We start from the raw sequence: 20,933 nt of genomic DNA, 5'->3' as shown, positions 1-20,933 counted from the left end.
CTCTGATTGGTTGAAAGTATTCAAGACAAATTATTAATGTAACAAATACCTTCAAGTTAAATGTTTGTGGAAGTGTTTCATAGGTCATCACAAAAGTATCACAAAAATTCAGTTACCATTGTAACTCTGACAAATCATATTAATATTTCCCACATTATGATTTCCTTTAAAAAAATACAGAGGGTCAGTGATCAAAATAAAATAAACTTCTTTTTTTTAAATGTTATCTCTTAAAATAATCTGGAGCGTCATGATAAAACCTCAAGGTTTTCATTATCGTCATTAACTTCACAATACATATATAGATCTCTCTGGACACCAATATTATATAATTTCTTAAGAATTCTCAAGTGGGAAACACACAGGTGTGCACGTTATCATGTTAATTACAGGTAAACTGATGATCTTCACTTACTATTGTAGCTCCATCACACACCTGTTTCTTTTACATCAAAAGAAAATACAAGTCAACAAAGAGTGAAGTCAGGAGCCATATTCATAAACAATCAAAATTTCACTAAAAGTCCTCTTGATCACTCTCAACAACTATTAGCACTAAAAGTTTTTAGGATTTTTGCCTGAAGAAAATTCGTAGATTTAAGAAATTAAGGGTAACTTTTAAGGGAAATTTCTTAGAATATTTTCGAGGCTACCATTTTTAGGTTCATGGAAAATATACCCAAAATTTTTTATTGGTTAGCCTATCAAATGCAATAGAATCATTTGCAAGTTATTCATATATTTGTAGACACCCAAAAACAATTTCTGCAAGTGAGATTGTTCTCCACATTAAATGTAAATTTACCGACAAGAGAGAATATTCTGTGGGATTGCGGAGTCCTGTTATATCAACTAATCCTGAAGGGTTTATATAAAGATGTTAAGCATTCACACCCCCTAATCATTTTCAGTGATGCAGAATACATATACATTCATCACATGAAAACTAATCAAAGTTGACTTCAAACAATGAGGCATTCAATGATAACGATAACAATCCAATGAAGGATGTAGATAATGTTTCTTAGTAGGAGAATAAACAGAAACAGGATACAAAAATATAATGCCATGTCAGTTGATTTTTTCTAAAAGTAGTGTTCCTTGGAATTGAATTTATACATGTATAAGTAGGTATAAGTGAGTATTGTTTTACGCCGCTTTTAGCAATATTCCAGCAATATCACGGCGGATGACACATTGTACCCAGTCGGGAATCGAACCTGGGTCTTTGGCGTAACAAGCGAACGCTTTAACCACTAGGCTACCCGACCGCCCCATTTATACATGCATTGAACAATTATTATAACTGGGTAACCCATATTCATCCCAAGAATAAAGATACTGAAATACCTCACATAGCTCCTGATATCTAAAGTAAACCATTGTCATGTAATATTTACAGAAGTATATATGGCTGAAAGTCCTGATAGTGATTAAACGTGGGTGAAACAGAGAGGTGGAGTTATAACTTATATGCTGTGAGTATACATGGAATACAGCAGTTATATCCTGGCAGAGTGTAACAGAGTGTGGAGCGAACAAATATACTTCTACAGAGGTGTTGAAGAACCCTAGATTGGAGTTACTACAGTTAATATGTCATTTGATTAACTCTTGTAATATGAAAGAATTGGGGGTTCTTCAACTTCTTTTGAGTAGTCTGTTTTAGTGAGTGAGTGAGTGAGTGAGTGAGTGAGTGAGAGAGTGAGTGAGTGAGTGAGTACGCCACTTTTAGCAATATTCCAGCTATATCACGGCAGGGAACACCAGAAATGAGCTTCACACATTGTACCCATATGGGGAATTGAACCTGGGTCTTTGGCGTGACAAGCCGATGCTTTAACCACAAGGCTGACCCACCTACCCTATATTCACATAAACACGCCAAATAATATAACAACAAACCAAATAACTAATAGGCAATTTGTTTTACTAAGTAAGAACCAAAATACCCAATATCTCAATCATAATGTCTACCAACCAAATATACTCACTGTCAAAAGAAATGCAAATACCATACATGTTGGTTTGTATATGAAGAATTACTCATATTCAAGAGATTGGTTCGATGCACAAACGAACATACTGGTTTTTAGTGTGCACCGACGCTTATGAACGCATCACATGTGATGTCATAGATCCATGACTCGAGATGCACCATTTGTCTCGTGCAGGATTGGCGTTTAAAGTTTGGAAATCAGGTGCAGCATATTGTGATAAAAGAATACAGACACCGCGTTAACACTTGACTGTTAGTTTTGTCATTATTTGTGGTACACATTGGAAACATCTCTTAACGTACATACATTTCTATGTTTCTATGGTTTGCATTTCTTTTGGTGGTGAGTATATAACAGCATATCATCTTTATCTCTTCAATATCCTGACATTGTATTTTCTACTCCAGAGGATGAGAGCCGCGTGAGATATGTCTGCCACAAACACATCCAATGACTCCGACCTTGTTCTCCCTGATCCCGACAACCCCGACATCAAGAGCCTCCACACACCCACAGCCAGGATAGTCACCATCTCATACCTGGCCCTCATGGCCGTGCTGGGAACTGTGGGTAATATGCTGGTCATCCTCAGCGTGGTCAAGACAAGCAAACTTCAGCGCCTCACATATCTGCTCATCGCCAACCTCAGCGTGGTGGGACTCCTCGTCTGCCTCGTCATCATCCCCTTCCATATATTCAACATAGTCAACGTTGGAAAAGTCAACTCAAATACCACACTGTGCGAATTTGAAGGATATATGAACTTTATGCTGACTCTAGCAATGCTTGTAAATTCAGATGCAATTGCTCTGAATCGATACCTTGTGGTAAATCGTCAACAAGTTTCCTCTCCCCAACCAGAACGAACTCGCAATGTTGTTATAATTATTGCCTTATTGTGGACAATTCCGGTTATGATCTCATTCAGCAGTTTGCCGTATGTCGGATACCATGAATTCATTCTTGATTGCTTTTTTCTGGCATCTGACAACGCCTACTGGTACGTCGTCATAGCGATTAGTGCTCCTGCCATACTAACAACTGCCTTCATTTCTGTATCTTATTCGTTGATTTTACGGAAAGTACGACAGAGTCGTCTCAAGGTCATGGCCACCATGGCCAAAACTGGTGAAGAGCACACGTCAAGCTGCAGCGACATTCCCTCGGAACTAATCAACTTCCCACAGCCCTCTACAAGTACTGGCGTTTGTTGTACGACATCCACCACCATTGCTGATGTCACCCAGAGTATAGCAGAGACAATGTCAAAAAAAAAGAAACAGTACAAACGAACAGATTCGAGAAAAGGAGAGCAACAAAGAGTGAATCAACTTCAAATCTCAACAACCGAGGCGAGCCGGACTGTCGGGGCTAATCTCACAGGGCAAGCCCAGGTTGTCATAACCGTCGTGTCCAAGCCAGCGAAGAGTCGACTCGCTGCCGCCAAGTTTAAACAGGAAGTGAGACTAACGCTGCACCTGTTCCTGGTGTTCACGCTGTTCTGTGTGTTGTATCTGCCGATGTGCATGGTGCATATCCTTCATGTGGTCATCCCTGTGTCTCCCGATGTCTGGCTGACGTTCTTCACATTGGCGCTCTCCTTCTCCACAATCACATGGATGCTGTACGGTGTGCTCAACAGAGATTTCAGACAGGCGTACGTCAAACTGATATTTTGTAAAAAGTGAGATACTAAAAGATATGAATGAGCCTTCAGAGAGACATATGAAATGTTGATATATTTGCAATGTGTGAAATACTTTGACCGGCAACATTATAACCGACACTCTGTGAGAAGTGAGATACTTTAGACAGACATATGTCAAAGCTATATTTTGTAAGAAATGTGACAATTCTAGGTGTGACAGCAAAATCAGTATTTCAAAAGTTACGAGATGCTTCAGCTGGCTGAAGTCAAACATATAGTTATAAAAGAAATGACTTTCACTTTGTGTGAGTTCAATGGAGAATCAACCTTCATAGACTGAGGGCCAAAACTGTAAGGATATTTTTTACCTAAAAAAATGTAGTCCCAGATCTACATACAATTGTTTTGAGTATGTGTGACTTCATGTTTACACTGACAGCCATACAACAACCAGCTGTATCGCGGAATAAAATAGTTCTTCATAAAGAGACTGTCTGACTGACTGAGTATGGTTTTACGCTGTTTTAGCAATATTCTAGCAATATCACGGCAGGGGACACCAGAAGTGGGCTTCACACATTGTACCCTTGTCAGGAATCGAACCCGGGTCTTCGGCGTAACGAGCGAATGCTTTAACCACTAGGCCACCCGACCGCCCCCTTCATAAAGAGAGGTGACATGAGTGTATGTATGCACAACATGCTCTTCAGGAACATCTGTATCACAACACGTGTATTCGAATAATACCATCATTAGATGAGGAAGGTAAGTTTAGAACTACCTCAGTAAGTCAGTCACAATGACAATTCTGCATCGTAATACATTTACATCAAGTACAAGATATCAAAATGGCCGACACGATAAACGTCATGGGAGAGATTTCTGAAGTTGTTAATGAACCTGTGGTAGTTGCATGTGTTGGTCGTCATGGATCAACTGGCTGATCATTGAAAGGTGATTGTATAGATGTGTCAAATACATACTAAGGTAAATTCATAGATTGCTGTAGACTATCACTGTCAGCCTAGGCAGGGATCAAGTCGATCTTACGATAGTTTGGATGTGCATGTGCTGAGTTCAAGATTAAAGTGTCTAAATGATCAGAAACAAAGCTTCTGTATGTATTCATGCAAGGGAATTCCCAGGGGTTTCCCCAGAATTGTGGGAGTAGTCTGTCAGTGTTTATATCATTTCAAGAATATGAACGTCAATTTTGCGGTCTTGTGACCAACCAGTTGTCCAATGGAAAAGCTGTATGTTGCGTAAACTTTAAATTAAAATCATATAAGATTATGAAATGATGCATACACTGTAAAAACAATTATGATGATATGAACAAAGAGTGAGTGAGTGAGTGAGTTGGGTTTATTACCTTTTTGAACATTATTCCAGTTATATGACAGTGTGTCAGGTTAATGTGGTAGGAAACCCACGAGCACAGATATGGTGCTGACAAACCTAGAAACATAATCAGGTGAAACCGGGATTCAAACCCACAGAGGTTTCTGGCATGCCCAAGGGACGCAACTCTGCACAGCGATTTGCTGCATCTTAGACCACTGGGCCACCTGTGCCCCCAGTGAACAAAGAATATGACACATTATTAAGGTACCTAGGAGAATGCATAGTAGACAAGTGACAGTACTCTGTGGAGATATGTCACAGTTGTGAGAACAAAGGGTGAGACAAAGCCCTATTGTTCTCACCATTGTTCCTGGTCATGCAGATATAGTGCTGTCAAAAGTCCTCTGTCTTACAGCACAGCCAAGTTGCCGAGTCAACTGAACTGCACATACATGCACGAAGCCATCAGTTCATGCAGACGACACTTTCCACTTCCTATTCAAGGCCCATGAACCCACATGCAAGGATATGTTAATCTCGAAATACACACTACAGGAGCAGGACTGTTGTTTCAAGTGTATTGGTTGCAGGACGTTCTCAGGATATCATTATACTACACATGACCCAAATGACAAACACCCATTGGACAAGAGACTTTAGCTGTGCTCATACTCAATTTCATCATAAACATACACAGTGGTCTTCACAGCAGATGATCTGAGGAAGGCCCTGTTAAACAGGTTTGTGTCTTATATATATTTTATAAGTTATTACTTTATTTCTTCCAATAACACCTCACATAATAAACAGACTGTGTTTGTGTTTGTGTTTGTTGTTTAACGCGGCACTCAGCAATATTCAAGATTTCAGTAAATAATCGAGTCTGGACCAGACAATCCTGTGATTGACATCCTGAGCATCGATATACACAATTGGGATACGATGACATGCATCAACCAAGTCAGCAAGCCTGACCACCTGATCCTGTTAGTCGCCTCTCACGACAAGCATAGTTTCCTTTTAGGGCAAGCATGGGTTGCTAAAGACCAATCTAACCAGGATCTTTAAGAGTCATTATTGATTGTGAAAACCTTGGCATGCTATTAGGAATATCCTACTGAACACTCGTTGTTTATTAACAAAAGACTCTTTACTGTGTTTACTTGTATTACATAGTTGAACAAGGAATTAATTTGTTTGCTTGCTGATTGTCATATTATTGATGAGGACAAACAGTCATGCTTTGTGCACAAAGCTTCCTGACTGCAATCTGTCTACATTTTGGAATAACCTGGTGTAAATCTATTTTTTGTCTAAATATACAAACAAGTCCACTAGTAAAAAACAGAAATCTTCAAACCTGATTTGTTGTGTCTGATATTCACATGCTGTCATAGAGTAACAGTTTAAAACAATAAGCCACTCCCTGCGATTTCCACTTAAGCATAATAACTGATCCCTTAGCAGGGAATTCTGGGAACCTCAGGTCTGTCTGCTTCCGCCATGAATGTATGTCGAAACACTCAAGAAGAGTAAATGTGCATCTTGACTATCCCTCTAATACAGGGTTGTCTTGTTTATGATATGTTTGTATGAAGTCTGGGGTTACCACACATGCACAATAAGAAAAGTTCAACTTTAGATCTACTTCCTACAACCATAACTCAGGGTGTAGAACAGTTGTTGTGATATATCCTTATATCAGATTTTGTTATTTGAGACCGATGAAGAAGTGCTAGTTTCTTTGTTTCTTCTTCGTTTGTTGTTTGTTTAACACCACACTCAGCAATATCCCAGCTATATGATGGCAGACTGCAAATAATCAAGTGACTGACATCATGTGCATCGATCCACGGAATTGGGATACAATGACATGCATCAACCAAGTCACCGAGTCTGACCAACCGATCCCATTAGTTGCCTCTTACGATTAACTTTTACGGCAAGCATGGGTTGCTGAAGACCAATTCTACCGCGGATTTTGACTGGTCAGAAGTGCTAGTAGCCCCATGAGAAGTCTCGGCTAGAATCCTTCCCCAGCAACCAGTTGAAAGAGACTTGACTAATTGCATGTTATTGCATCCCTTGATGCTGATCGCTGCTCACAATTTCTATCCCCATATCGGTCCAGACTCGATTATTTACAAGACGCCGCCATATAGTTCGAGTATTGCTAACTATAATAAACAAACAAGCAAACAGAGCAAGTGTGGGGAGGAGGATGTTCCACTTTCGGGAGTATCCTAGCAACAGGGGAAGCCATTACTGATCTTTACAAATATGGAAATCAAAACTGCATGTTCTATGAGAAATTGTGCCTTCAGCAGAATCTGTTCACAAGGCGCCAAAAGGACACGATAATTACAGAGGAAGCTAACATAAAACGAGCAGTCCAGACTTTACTGCATTCTATATTGAAGCCAAAACAGAAGCCTGGTAGCCATGGAAAAGCATCATCGAGAATTAACAGGTTTGGTTACTCTATGTTCCTCCATCGACCAGGATGGGGTCTATGTGCGGTGCAGTGGCGTGTTTCCATGTCTTCAGCTAATGAGTGAGGGAGTGAGTGAGTGAGTTGGGTTTAACGCCGCTTTTAACAGAATTCCAGTTATATCACAGCGTTCTTCAGATAATGACATAAGGCTGTGAAGAATTCATGGAAGTCAAGTGTCCTACTCTGGGCGAGATCTTTGAGCAAAGCCTTCCGTTGCCGGACATTGAAGCAGTGTGTAGAGTAGATACCACAAGGCCATGGCAAATGTTGCACATGATGTCAAGCAAGAAATATCGCAGTTTAAGTGACGTAAACTGAGTGGACATTGGTCTAAGTACTTGCTAGATTCCCTCTCACTTGATTCCCTCATCAACAACAGACATCAACAATGGTGACTACTCCACAAAGTGCCTGAGAAACTTCATGTACACAAAAACGTATTCACGGGGATGGAATAGACACAAAATGGAACAGACCTTGTGTGTCTACGCACCCAACATGTACACATCATAGTGAAGGGCAAGTAAAGTCAACGCATCAACTTTGCAGATTTTAATACTTAAGGGCATTCTTAATCACAAATACTTGACCAAGATTAAGTTCTAGAAATGGAAATAGCTTAAAACTGAAGAGAAAAAACACCACTGGGGTTAGAACGGGTTCTCGGCCACTTGGGCTAAAACTGGTTATCCGTCCCTGGGCTGAAACTGGTTCTCCGCCACTGGGGTTAAACCATTTCCCTGCCACAGGGGTTCAAACTGGTTACAAAAGGTTCTCTGCCACTGGGGATAAAATGGGTTCTCTGCCACTGGGGTTAAAATGGCTTCTCCACCACTGGGGTTAAAATGGGTTCTCTGCCACTGGGGATAAAATGGGTTCTCTGCCACTGGGGTTCAAACTGGTTCTCCACCACTGGGGTTACAACAGGTTCTCTTCCACTAGGGTTAAAATGGGTTCTCTGCCAGTGGGGTTAAAATGGGTTTTCTGCCACTGGGGTTAAAATGGGTTTTCTGCCACTGGGGTTAAAATGGCTTCTCCACCACTGGGGTTAAAATGGGTTCTCTGCCACTGGGGATAAAATGGGTTCTCTGCCACTGGGGTTCAAACTGGTTCTCCACCACTGGGGTTACAACAGGTTCTCTTCCACTAGGGTTACAATTGGTTCTCTGCCACTGGGGTTAAAATGGGTTTTCTGCCACTGGGGTTAAAATGGGTTCTCTGCCACTGGGGTTAAAATGGGTTCTCTGCCACTGGGGTTAAAATGGGTTTCTGCCACTGGGGTTAAAATGGGTTTTCTGCCACTGGGGTTAAAATGGGTTTTCTGCCACTGGGGTTAAAATGGCTTCTCCACCACTGGGGTTAAAATGGGTTCTCTGCCACTGGGGATAAAATGGGTTCTCTGCCACTGGGGTTCAAACTGGTTCTCCACCACTGGGGTTACAACAGGTTCTCTTCCACTAGGGTTACAATTGGTTCTCTGCCACTGGGGTTAAAATGGGTTTTCTGCCACTGGGGTTAAAATGGGTTCTCTGCCACTGGGGTTAAAATGGGTTCTCTGCCACTGGGGTTAAAATGGGTTTTCTGCCACTGGGGTTAAAATGGGTTTTCTGCCACTGGGGTTAAAATGGGTTTTCTGCCACTGGGGTTAAAATGGGTTTTCTGCCACTGGGTTTAAAATGGGTTCTCCACCACTGGGGTTAAAATGGGTTTTCTGCCACTGGGGTTAAAATGGGTTCTCTGCCACTAGTGATAAAATGGGTTCTTTTCCACTGGGGTTACAAGTGGTTCTCTTCCACTGGGGTTACAATTGGTTCTCTTCCACTGGGGTTACAATTGGTTCTCTTCCTCTGGGGTTAAAATGGGTTCTCTGCCACTGGGGTAAAAATTGGTTCTCTGCCACCTGGGCTACAATGGGTTCTCTGCCACTGGGGTTAAAATGGGTTCTCTGCCACTGGGGTTACAATTGGTTCTCTGCCACTGGGGTTAAAATGGGTTCTCTGCCACTGGGGTTAAAATTGGTTCTCTGCCACTGGGGCTACAATGGGTTCTCTGCCACTGGGGTTAAAATGGGTTCTCCACCACTGGGGTTAAAATGGGTTCTCCACCACTGGGGTTAAAATTGGTTCTCTGCCACTGGGGCTACAATGGGTTCTCTGCCACTGGGGTTAAAATGGGTTCTCCACCACTGGGGTTAAAACAAGTTCTCTGCCAATGTATGTGATGCCCTTTTTGTAGGATTAACAGAAATAGACACACTTTTAGATTTGCTCTTGATTGACTGCGACCTGACGTATCCATTTCACTGCTAAGCCAAATAAGACGGATAATATAGTTGATAGATTCTGCAACCAAGTCTACCCATCAGCCAATGAAAACATTTTTCCTGCAACAGTTGCTTCAAGAAACATCCCCAAATAGCTTTGTTTTGGAGGCTGATTACAGATTTCAAAATCTGCCCATTAGATAGATAGATAGATAGATAGATAGATAGATAGATAGATTGGGTTTTACTCTGCTTTTAGGAAATATTCCAGCAATATCATGGTGGGGGACACCAGTAATGGGCTTCACACATTGTACCCACATAGGAAATCAACTTGGGTCTTCAGCGTGATGAGAGAATGCTAAAACAACTTGGCTAGCCCACTGCCCTAAAATTGACAATTGACAATTGAAAGGTGACATCTGTTCAACAACAATTAAACTTTTATATCTGCATTCTGTATATTGCATCAAAATAACTGAAAAGTCACATATGGCTTTTTGGAATGTGATCTTACTCAAGAATGTGTCTGCATCATATGTGTTGTGTGGGTTTTGATTGAACAAACATTAACAGACCCAAAACACAGAAGTAGGACATCAGTTTTGCAGTGAACAGTATATAGTTATATCTGAGTATGTCAGAATAATGTGGAAGAAAGTCAAAAGATCGACTGACCTGTTTGGGACTAAGCACAATAACACAGTGCAGACTGACAGACCTGTTTGGGACTAAGCACAATATCACACTGCAGACTGACTGACATGTTTGGGACTAAGCACAATATGACACTGCAGACTGATTGACCTGTTTGGGACTAAGCACAATATCACACTGCAGACTGACTGAGCTGTTTGGGACTAAGCACAATATCACACTGCAGACTGACTGACCTGTTTGGGACTAAGCACAATATCACACTGTAGACTGACCGACCTGTTTGGAGCTAAGCACAATATCACACTGCAGACTGACCGACCTGTTCGGAGCTAAGCACAATATCACAATGCAGACTGATTGACCTGTTTGGGACTAAGCACAATATCACATTGCAGACTGACTGACCTGTTTGGGACTAAGAACGCTATCACACTGCAGACTGACTGACCTGTTTGGGACTAAGCAAAATATCACACTGCAGACTGACTGAGCTGTTTGGGACTAAGCACAATATCAGTACTGCAGTCTGACTGACCTGTTTGGGACTAAGCACAATATCACACTGCAGACTGACTGAGCTGTTTGGGACTAAGCACAATATCACACTGCAGACTGACTGACCTGTTTGGGACTAAGCACAATATCACAATGCAGACTGACTGAGCTGTTTGGGACTAAGCACAATATCACACAGCAGACTGACTGACCTGTTTGGGACTAAGCAAAATATCACACTGCAGACTGACTGAGCTGTTTGGGACTAAGCACAATATCATACTGCAGACTGACTGACCTGTTTGGGACTAAGCACAATATCACACTGCAGACTGACTGAGCTGTTTGGGACTAAGCACAATATCACACTGCAGAGTGACTGACCTGTTTGGGACTAAGCACACAATCACACAGCAGACTGACTGACCTGTTTTGGACTAAGCACAATAACTCACCGCAGAGTGACTGACCTGTTTGGGACTAAGCACAATATGACACTGCAGACTGATTGACCTGTTTGGGACTAAGCACAATATGACAATGCAGACTGACTGACCTGTTTGTGACTAAGCACAATATCACACTGCAGACTGACTGAGCTGTTTGGGACTAAGCACAATATGACACTGCAGACTGATTGACCTGTTTGGGACTAAGCACAATAACACAGTGCAGACTGACTGACCTGTTTGGGACTAAGCACAATATGACACTGCAGACTGATTGACCTGTTTGGGACTAAGCACAATAACACAGTGCAGACTGACTGACCTGTTTGGGACTAAGCACAATATGACACTGCAGACTGACTGACCTGTTTGGGACTAAGCACAATATGACACTGCAGACTGATTGACCTGTTTGGGACTAAGCACAATATGACAATGCAGACTGACTGACCTGTTTGTGACTAAGCACAATATCACACTGCAGACTGACTGACCTGTTTGGGACTATGTACAATATCAGTACTGCAGTCTGACTGACATGTTTGGGACTAAGCACAATATCACACTGCAGACTGACTGACATGTTTGGGACTAAACACTATATCAGTACTGCAGTCTGACTGACCTGTTTGGGACTAAACACAATATCACACTGCAGACTGACTGACCTGTTTGGGACTAAGTACAATATCAGTACTGCAGTCTGACTGACATGTTTGGGACTAAGCACAATATCACACTGCAGACTGACTGACATGTTTGGGACTAAACACTATATCAGTACTGCAGTCTGACTGACCTGTTTGGGACTAAACACAATATCACAATGCAAACTGACTGACCTGTTTGGGACTAAGCACAGCCTTGAGGAGTCTCTCCAGAGGTTCTGTGGTGTCCTTGAAGACGTCCACCATGAGATGCAGCAGCGCCATGTTTACATGCTGCTCCAGGTGACAGAACTCGTCCAGCATCGTCTCACAGACCTCCCCGTGTTCCCTCCTGTAACCACGGCAACGAAGAGTTGACAATCACATGAAGTGCATTAATCAGATTGTTTCATACTCTAGGACACTGTATCCTTGATAATCCAGAAGAACACCTGGACCCATTCACTACCAAGGCCACACTTTTTTAATTTTATGTTTCACGGATTTATTCAAATATTTATTTATTTATTTATATGCAAGTCATTCTGCCGTGGAGTTAAAACTGCATCTGCCTTCTTGAATCACTGATGGTGATGTAGACATGGAATTTATATAAAATATTTGTATTAATGTATAAGAAGGTCTATATTTCAAGTGGGAGAATAAATATGTTAATGTTTAATTTATTTCTGTTCCAGATGCTTTTCAGTAGGGGCGGTGGGTCAGTGAAATGAAAAATAAAAAATATGTGACCTTAGCAACCAAGGTTAGCTGTGGGTACACATCTTGGTCTCTCTCACCTGCAGTGAGTTAATTAAAAGAATAAATAAACGGCTTGTGTTTCCATGGCATTTGATTTGGTAAGGAGGCAAATGTTTTTGTTTTATTTTTTCTAAGCAGATTTACACAGATGCACAATTGTTTTACATTTATACCTTCATAAATGCAAAATAATTGAAGCCAATTCTTAATTATACATTAACAACCTGTGTGGGCCTTCACATCAACCTGCCATGGCAAACTAACTGAAATACAGCTCAGGTGACACAAATATACGTCAGAAAGTTTTACCCCAGATCAACCAGCAAAAACTTATTTTTCCCTTATATAAAAGGCAGTTATAAACTAAGCTTACAAGACCAAAACATTGAATAGTAGAATTAATAGCTTACTCATTCGTCAGAATAATGAGTAAAATCACATTGAATCATGATTTCCAACAAAAGCAGGCCCCCTCTACATGTATCTGACTGCCAGTCTCTGAAAGGTTTCTTGTCCACATAGAGGTCTCACCTGTGGTGACTGCCAGGTGGGGTCTGCGGCAGGGACCGGGACAGCTCCAGCATCCGCCCTTTGATCTGCAACACCTTCAACACACACCACACATGAGAGTAACAACCTTATGCTGGGTCAGTGGAATTGGTCTAAATCAAGCATGAAATACTCATATTCCCCCACCAATATGACATGTCGGTTGTGTGCAAGGCATTAGCTCTCCGGAAACGAGATCTACCGCTATTCTTCAGTCTGAGTCAAATTCGTTGCAATGGAAACTTGAAAAACAAAATTTTCACAAATCCCAAGCTATCAAAAAGCACTAGTTTACCACTACTCCTATCTATGTGCCAAGTTTGGTGACGAAGCACTACCACCATTTTCAGTCTAAGTCAAAGTTGTTGCAATGGAAACTTGAAAAAATAAATTTGTCACAAACCCCAAACCATCAAAAGGCACCAGTTCACCACTAGCCCTATCTAAGTTTGGTTAAGATATCTCTTATGGTTTCTGAGTTGTGCTCTGGAAATGAAAGGTGAACAGACAGATGGACAGACAGCACCCTTTCTTATATCCCCCTTCCACTTTGAGGCGATAATAAGACCTATCATTACATTATAGTGCTACTACTGGATCCAGGTTGTACTGGAGTTACTGGAGTTAGATTTACATATGGTGCTGCTTAGAAACGTGTTTCAGTCTTATCACAGCCTGACATCTACACACAGAAGGGAAGCCTGAACTGATACAGGTCTTAGATGGTAACCACTTTGGGTTGGTGTTGACAAATCTTGAAACATGGACTCTGTGAAATGGGACTAAATCATACGATCATACATCTTCCCGAGGCAAGGTTGTTAACTGACTTTAAAAGTCCAGTTTCCACCCTTGCCGAACTTGGCTGGAATTCCTGGGCTCGATAGTAGCACCACCAGTGGCTGTTACAAATTAAGTCCCTTCTATGTCTCTCCTATGGGCCAATCAGATTCCACCTCTCGTATCACTTGCATTTGCTTCAAACAAAATGGCAGCGCCCAGTCAAGACGATGTGATCGATAATCAAGATCTAAATTGTGAGAAAACGGGTCTTACATCGTGAAGTACATCAAATCACGTGAACACCTTGATTAAAAACTTGAAAAGATACCGAAAATATCTGTTGAAAACGAGTTGGTAGTGCACATGCTGTGCAAATCCTGCAATCGACCGAAATCTGCACGACAGTTTACGAACCGGATTTCGATTTCGGTGCGCGATATTGATTGGACTATGCATAGACTCGTTAGTACAGCCAAAATGTAACTCCATAATACCAGCCAAATACGGCAAGGGTGAACACCAGACTTTAATAGTCAGTTAACTCTCTTGCCTCGGGAAGATGACGATCATAGGGCCCTCAGGGATGCAATTCTGCACAGTGCCTTAAATAATGAACAATCATCCCCAATTTGCCAATACTGAACAGGTTTTAATCTCAGACAAATACAAAATTGATGCAAAAAATATTCTCTATCCATCTCAATTACTGGATAGTTGATACACTCACTCTCTGACAGTTTTGAATGATGAGATCACGGTAGTCGTCTCTGCACAGGTGAGCGACAGCCATACTGTGCCTCACCACGCCAGCAATCCAAGTCTCAAAGTCAGGGTGAATTACCTCCCTTGATTCCTCTGCCAGAGATTCCAGAATCTGTAACATAAACGTAGTAGTCGGATACTTTGTGGGTTTGAGTTAAGCAGAGCATGTGTAGTAGGATAAACCTCATTCGTCATGTGCACAAAGCGTCAAACTCTGATCAGGTCAGTGGTTTGAACCCAGTATGACATGGGATTCTTGGGAATATTTTGGTCACTGTATCAATTATAACAAAGTTAGAATAAATATAGTGTGTAACACTGCAGTCTGCAATATTCCAGCAATATCACAGGAGGAGTGAGTGAGTGAGTGAGTTGGGTTTAACGCCGCTTTTAACAGTATTCCAGTTATATCGCGGCGTGTCAGCTTAATGTGGGAGGAAAGCCCGAAGTGATGCAGGTCTTAGACGTTTACCACTTCGGTGAAACCCACGAGCACGGGTATGGTGCTGACAAACCTAGAAACATAATCGGGGCGAACCGGGATTCGAACCCACAATCATAGGTTTCTGGCGTGCCCAAGGGACGCAACTCTGCACAGCGAATCGCGGCGCCTTAGACGACTGGGCCACCCGTGCCCCCTATCATAGGAGGACAAACTGGTGGTTAATATTGTAAGCAATGTTCAATATTGTCTCGCATCATGATACGCAATAAACCAAATCACCAAGACTGACCTTCCGAACCAATTACTCGCCTGGAGACCTATTCGGGTAATGGTGTCAACTCCAGGTAGCATCACCATAAAGTTGACCATCTGATATTTGATAAGTCTGCAGTAACTGTCAGTTAATATTCCCAAACAGGAATTACCTAGTTCCTATTTCACATAACTATAGTTACAAATAATGTGATGCATGGTTGAGGAGACATGTATTCCACTGATAACAGGACAAACAAAGAGCAAAAGGCTACATTTTACATTAGTGTATTGAATGCAATGCTACAACATAATGCCAAAAAAACTAATAATAAATTCACGGAATTTTTCGTAGATAAATTGCTGGTATCTTGTTTACTTGTGTTTGTAGAAAGTGAATACTTACAAAGTCCACCCTGGAAATAAAATACCCAGGTTCTTCAATGTTCAGAGTTGTCTCCCTTGTCTGTTTACTCTCTAGTGCCTCTTGAATGTCTGACAGAGTTGACAGGATCTGACCAATCATGGCCTCCTTCCCTGTCTGGAAACAACAAATTACCGTTGTGGAAGTGAATGACGTATAATAATGCAGTCTGTTTATATGGAAGCTGTAGCAGTATGGCAGTGAGCCTGGGCAGAGCCCTTGTATCTCCATTAGTGTGTTACTGAGGAGCTCAGATACAATATACTCATATTCAGAAACTCCTGAGTCTCACTCACTCACTTGTCACTCACTAACCTAGTCACTCACTCACTCACATAGTCACTCACTCACCTTAGTCACCCAATCACTCACTCACCTAGTCACTGACTTACTCACACATCTAGTCACTCACTCACTCACTCACAAAGTAAATCACTCATCTATCACTGACCTATACACTCATCTAGTCACTCACTCACTCAGCTGTTACTGGCTTACTCATCCAGTCACTCCCTCACTCACCTAGTCACTAACTTATTCACTCATCTAGTCACTCGCTCACTCATTCACATAGTCACTCACTCACTCATTCACATAGTCACTCACTCACATAGTCACTCACTCACCCACCTATTCACTGACTTATTAACTCATCCAGTCACTTGCTCACCCACTTGTCTAGTCACTGACTTATTCACTCATCTAGTCACTCACATAGTCACTCACTCACTCACATAGTCACTCACTCACTCACATAGTCACTCACTCACGTAGTCACTCACTCACTCACGTAGTCACTCACTCACTCACCTAGTCACTCACTCATCCAGTCACTCACTCACTTGTCCAGCCACCCCCTCCCCCCTGACTCTACTCCCACTACCTACCTGTGCCTGTGGGTTGTCGGGGTACTTGAGGTATGTCTGTATGGTAGTGTTGAGTCCAGACAGAGACTTGCGAAGGACGGTCATGCTTGTTATGAGCTGTTCTCGATGCTGGGAGTTGATGACCTCCTTCTGTCTCCGCCTCGTCAGAGCAATCAACGACATCACAGATTCTGTTAGGCTCTTTAAAACAATATCATTATTAAAACAAAAACTCAGCAGTTACCATGCACAGTTACGAAATGTATACGTATCTACACAACCTGCTAGCTCTTTACCAATTTTCCTCTACAATTTTTTAGGTAAACTTTATCATTTTTATTTAAATAAACATTTGCAACAAGAGGCCAATCACAAACCTTGAATGCTGATACAAGTTCTTTGACACTGGTGACTTTTCCAACAAGTTTGACCTTGACCTTGGTTTCACCAACAGCTGCCACCATTTTCTTGACCTCCGCATTGTCAGAAACAAGGAGAACCTAGAAGGCATTAGACATTACATCATCACATCATTTATCCATTGCAATAAGCTTATATAATTAATGGTGTAACGATGCAACAATACAGTATTATCTCGCGATATGGGGCTCACAATGTAACACATCGATTTACGAACCCTGTATTCTGAAACTTACGATACATTACAAGTTTTATTTGGTAAAAACACATGAATAATAACAGAAATTGTTCAACAACCAGTTTATACAGATTGTCCAGTACTTCCCATTTGGCTATGAATAGCATAACACTTCACAGTGCCCTCTGGTCTACATGTTTCTGCCCTACAACATCCCATTTTGATCTCTGAAATTCTAAAACATATGATTCAGGGTTGTGCTTCACCTGCAAAAAGACAGAATATCAACTTATGAAATAAAAGTGCTGATACCTATCGTACTGCAACCCTAGTATCAGGATACGTATCGTATTGCATCCATAGAATCAGGATATGTATCGTATCTCACCCATAGTATCAGGATATTATCGTATCGCAACTTTAGTATCAGGATATGCATTGTATCGCAAATAGGCAAATGTCTAAATTCCAGGCCTTTTCAAGGCCTGTGCGAGCCATGTACAAGAGGGAGTGGACCTAAGAGAAGATGTCACTGTTAAAGCATCCAAGGATTCCCACCTTGAGTATCCCCTGCAGAACCTCCTTTGACCTCTGGACTAGAGTGACCCGGGTCTGTCTGCTTGATGAATCGGCTGTGAATTTCTGAGCTGCCACATAAAAACCAGACTGGGCCACGTCCAGAGTTTCACACGCTGAAGCCATATCTAGCTGAAACTCCTGTTATAAACAATATCAGAGAACTGAATGAGTCATATGTATGCCACTTCAAACAGCATTTCAATATCTTGTGGAAGAAAGTCCAAAACATGTAAAGTGATGGGATTTGTGGTCAAAGACGTTTGCTTTGGTGAGCAAGAACGGGCATGGTGCTGACAAACCAAGAATCATAATTGGAGCTATTCAGAATGACAGTAATAGAACTACTGCATTTCAAGTCATTTTATAATCAATTTCAGGTTCTATATTTCAATATGACTATGTCAGTTTGTAAGCAAAAATAAAAGTTTCATTTAATAATGCGTTTAATAATACAGAAAAAATATTAATACAAGATACAATTTCTAAAAAGGCTTATTATCTGTGGATATACATAGTAAGAGGTACTAAACTTATTTCCAAGTGTATATATAAACAAATAAATGATTTTTCATTTTCTTACAGCTTCTTGTGCATTTTGAGCCTGTTGCTTGGCAACGCCAATGAAACTTTCAACTGCTGCACTGACACATTTTGCACAAGTCGAGATATCTCCTGGAGTTGTCTCCCTTCCATCAAGGTGAGTGTCGGATGCCTCGTTAAGTATGATAAGGAGAGATACCTGCAATAGGTGTAAGAACATAAGAGACTCTGGTAATAAAACCAGTGAGTACATCATGTTGTGCAACAATGAATAGATCTGTTACACATTCTGAACAGTTAAAATGACTACTAGTTGTTTGTTTTGTTTGGTTGTCATTTAACACTGCACTAAGTAATATTCCACCTGATATGGGGGCTGTCCGTAATTAATCGAGTCTGGTCCAGACAATCCAGTGATCGACATCATGAGCATCGATCCACCAATTGGGATACGAGGACATATGATAAACCAAGTCACGGAGTCTGACCACCCAATCCATTTCGTAACGTCTTACGACAAACATAGGTTGCTGGAGACCTAATATAACCCAGAATCCTCAGTAGCAGTAGAAAATGTTTATCATGTTTATTGCAATTATAAAAAAGAAACTCAAAAACAACTTTTGTATAGTATCCTTTTTGTCTTACTTATATTTCATAAAAACATGCCCAAAAGACTATTACAACAGTTAATTATTTTAGTGATGGAGTGAACACTGAGTGGTAGTATCAGTGTGCAACATAGGCAGCAGGCCTGAAGCTAAGGGTCATGTAAATTTAAAGGTTGCATAGTTTTTAATAAAAGAGAATTTGATACAGAAACATGTGTTTATCAATGTTCATGACAGCTATCAACATGCTCCATGCATGGGGGATTGTTAATAAGGTTTTCATAATTTGGAAATATTTGTATTGATATATTGACTCAAAATAAATTATAAAATTAATGATTCTGTATCTGTATATACATATGTAGATCTGCAATTAATCACCAGAGCTTGAGATAAATCTCAGGTTCAGGATACAATATATGGATTTATGACCCCCATATTGCGATACATTTGACACATTTCATTACCACTTTTATTGGTGTAAAATATAATGATAACAGAAACTGTTCAACTGCCAGCTTACGCAGATTTCTTGTATTTGATGCTAGGACATATTTAGCATAACATTCACACATAGTGCCCTCTAACCAATACCATTTGGCCCTTAGATATCCCATCATTGATCTGAAAGTTAATCACAAATGATTCAGGGTTACGATGCACCAGTAAAAAGAAAGAATATCAACTTGGGAAATAAAAGTACTGAATAAGGATACGAATTGTATTGCACAGGGTCTATAACATGTATAATATTGGGATACGTACTGTATCCGAGTTGGAATAGGTCTTCAGCAACCCATGCTTGCCGTGAAAGGGGACTATGCTTGTTGTAAGAGGCAACTAACGGGATCGGGTGTTCAGGCTTGCTAACTTGGTTGATGCATATCATTGTACATGTTGTATCCCAATTGCGTGGATCAATGCTCATGATGGCAATCATTAGATTGTCTAATCCAGACTCGATTATTTACAGACCGCTGTCATATATTGCTGAAATATTGCTGGGTGCGGTGTTAAACAAACAAACAAAAACATGTTTTAGAACTGCATGGCATAACAGAAAATTCAACTGAAGTTATATATTTTAGACAACGATGTTTATGTTTCAATACGTTGCAGATACTGCTCACTGATTTTTATGTAATTTGCTATAAATCCATATGCGACATCCATTATATTTTTCATACGTAGTCCTACTCGACAACTACGCTCGATAATTATTCTCTTGAAATCAAAATGTTTCACTTCAGTATATTTTTGAAGGTAATGTTTTGATCGTGAGTAAATCAACTGCGTTTCACAATTGTTACTCTGATATATCATGCACTGCTCGGGCTGTGGTTGATGTCTGCTGTAAGAATGAGTTGTATGTTGAATCAATATTATCAATGAATGATTAATACAGAGAAAGGTAGGGCAGTCGCGTCCTAATTTACAATGACGATCCTCGCAGTGTTTACTTACCTGGGATGCAATCGGGGCCAGCACTCTTTCAACTGACTTGGTTCTTACGAGATTCGATATCAATCCGTACGTGACATCCATTATTTTATCATGTGTACATTATTTTGGATCAACAGGTGTCCGTCGCATCTGAAGACACCGCGTAAATAACATCAGTTTATAAAAACAATGAAACGGGAGTTCTTAAACGAAATGAGTTACGTCGGAGAAGATTTGTGTAAAGTATTCGAGTCATTATTATGAGAGAAATGATACACATACTAGTATAGAATTATTTATGCGATGAATAATTGATCAG

The 20,933-nt window shown here is 40.8% G+C and overlaps 2 protein-coding genes across 2 annotated transcripts in view; one reads left to right on the top strand and one right to left on the bottom strand.

Annotated features, from left to right (window-relative positions):
• Window positions 1-20,758, bottom strand: part of LOC139452327 (alpha-catenin-like protein hmp-1) — a 57,020-nt gene extending 36,262 nt beyond the window's left edge. Inside the window, exons 1-9 of the mRNA XM_071233763.1 lie at window positions 20,636-20,758; window positions 18,601-18,759; window positions 18,000-18,158; window positions 17,221-17,343; window positions 16,865-17,044; window positions 15,960-16,094; window positions 14,822-14,968; window positions 13,294-13,367; window positions 12,196-12,352 (exon numbers count right to left, since the gene is read on the bottom strand). Of these exons, the coding sequence (XP_071089864.1) occupies window positions 12,196-12,352; window positions 13,294-13,367; window positions 14,822-14,968; window positions 15,960-16,094; window positions 16,865-17,044; window positions 17,221-17,343; window positions 18,000-18,158; window positions 18,601-18,759; window positions 20,636-20,716 (1,215 nt within the window). The 5' untranslated portion in view covers window positions 20,717-20,758. The remainder of the gene's footprint in view (window positions 1-12,195; window positions 12,353-13,293; window positions 13,368-14,821; window positions 14,969-15,959; window positions 16,095-16,864; window positions 17,045-17,220; window positions 17,344-17,999; window positions 18,159-18,600; window positions 18,760-20,635) is intronic.
• On the top strand, window positions 1,465-3,688 carry LOC139452091 (alpha-2 adrenergic receptor-like). The gene is made up of 2 exons (XM_071233405.1): window positions 1,465-1,478; window positions 2,408-3,688. The coding sequence occupies exon 2, from the start codon at window positions 2,429-2,431 to the stop codon at window positions 3,686-3,688; it is 1,260 nt and encodes a 419-aa protein (XP_071089506.1). The 5' UTR covers window positions 1,465-1,478; window positions 2,408-2,428.
• Window positions 20,759-20,933: the final 175 nt, after the last annotated feature.

Source organism: Haliotis cracherodii, unplaced genomic scaffold (genome assembly GCF_022045235.1).
Source record: "Haliotis cracherodii isolate W230 unplaced genomic scaffold, xgHalCrac1.p SCAF_9, whole genome shotgun sequence".
NCBI lineage: Eukaryota > Metazoa > Mollusca > Gastropoda > Lepetellida > Haliotidae > Haliotis > Haliotis cracherodii.
This window is presented reverse-complemented; position numbering and strand designations above follow the sequence as displayed.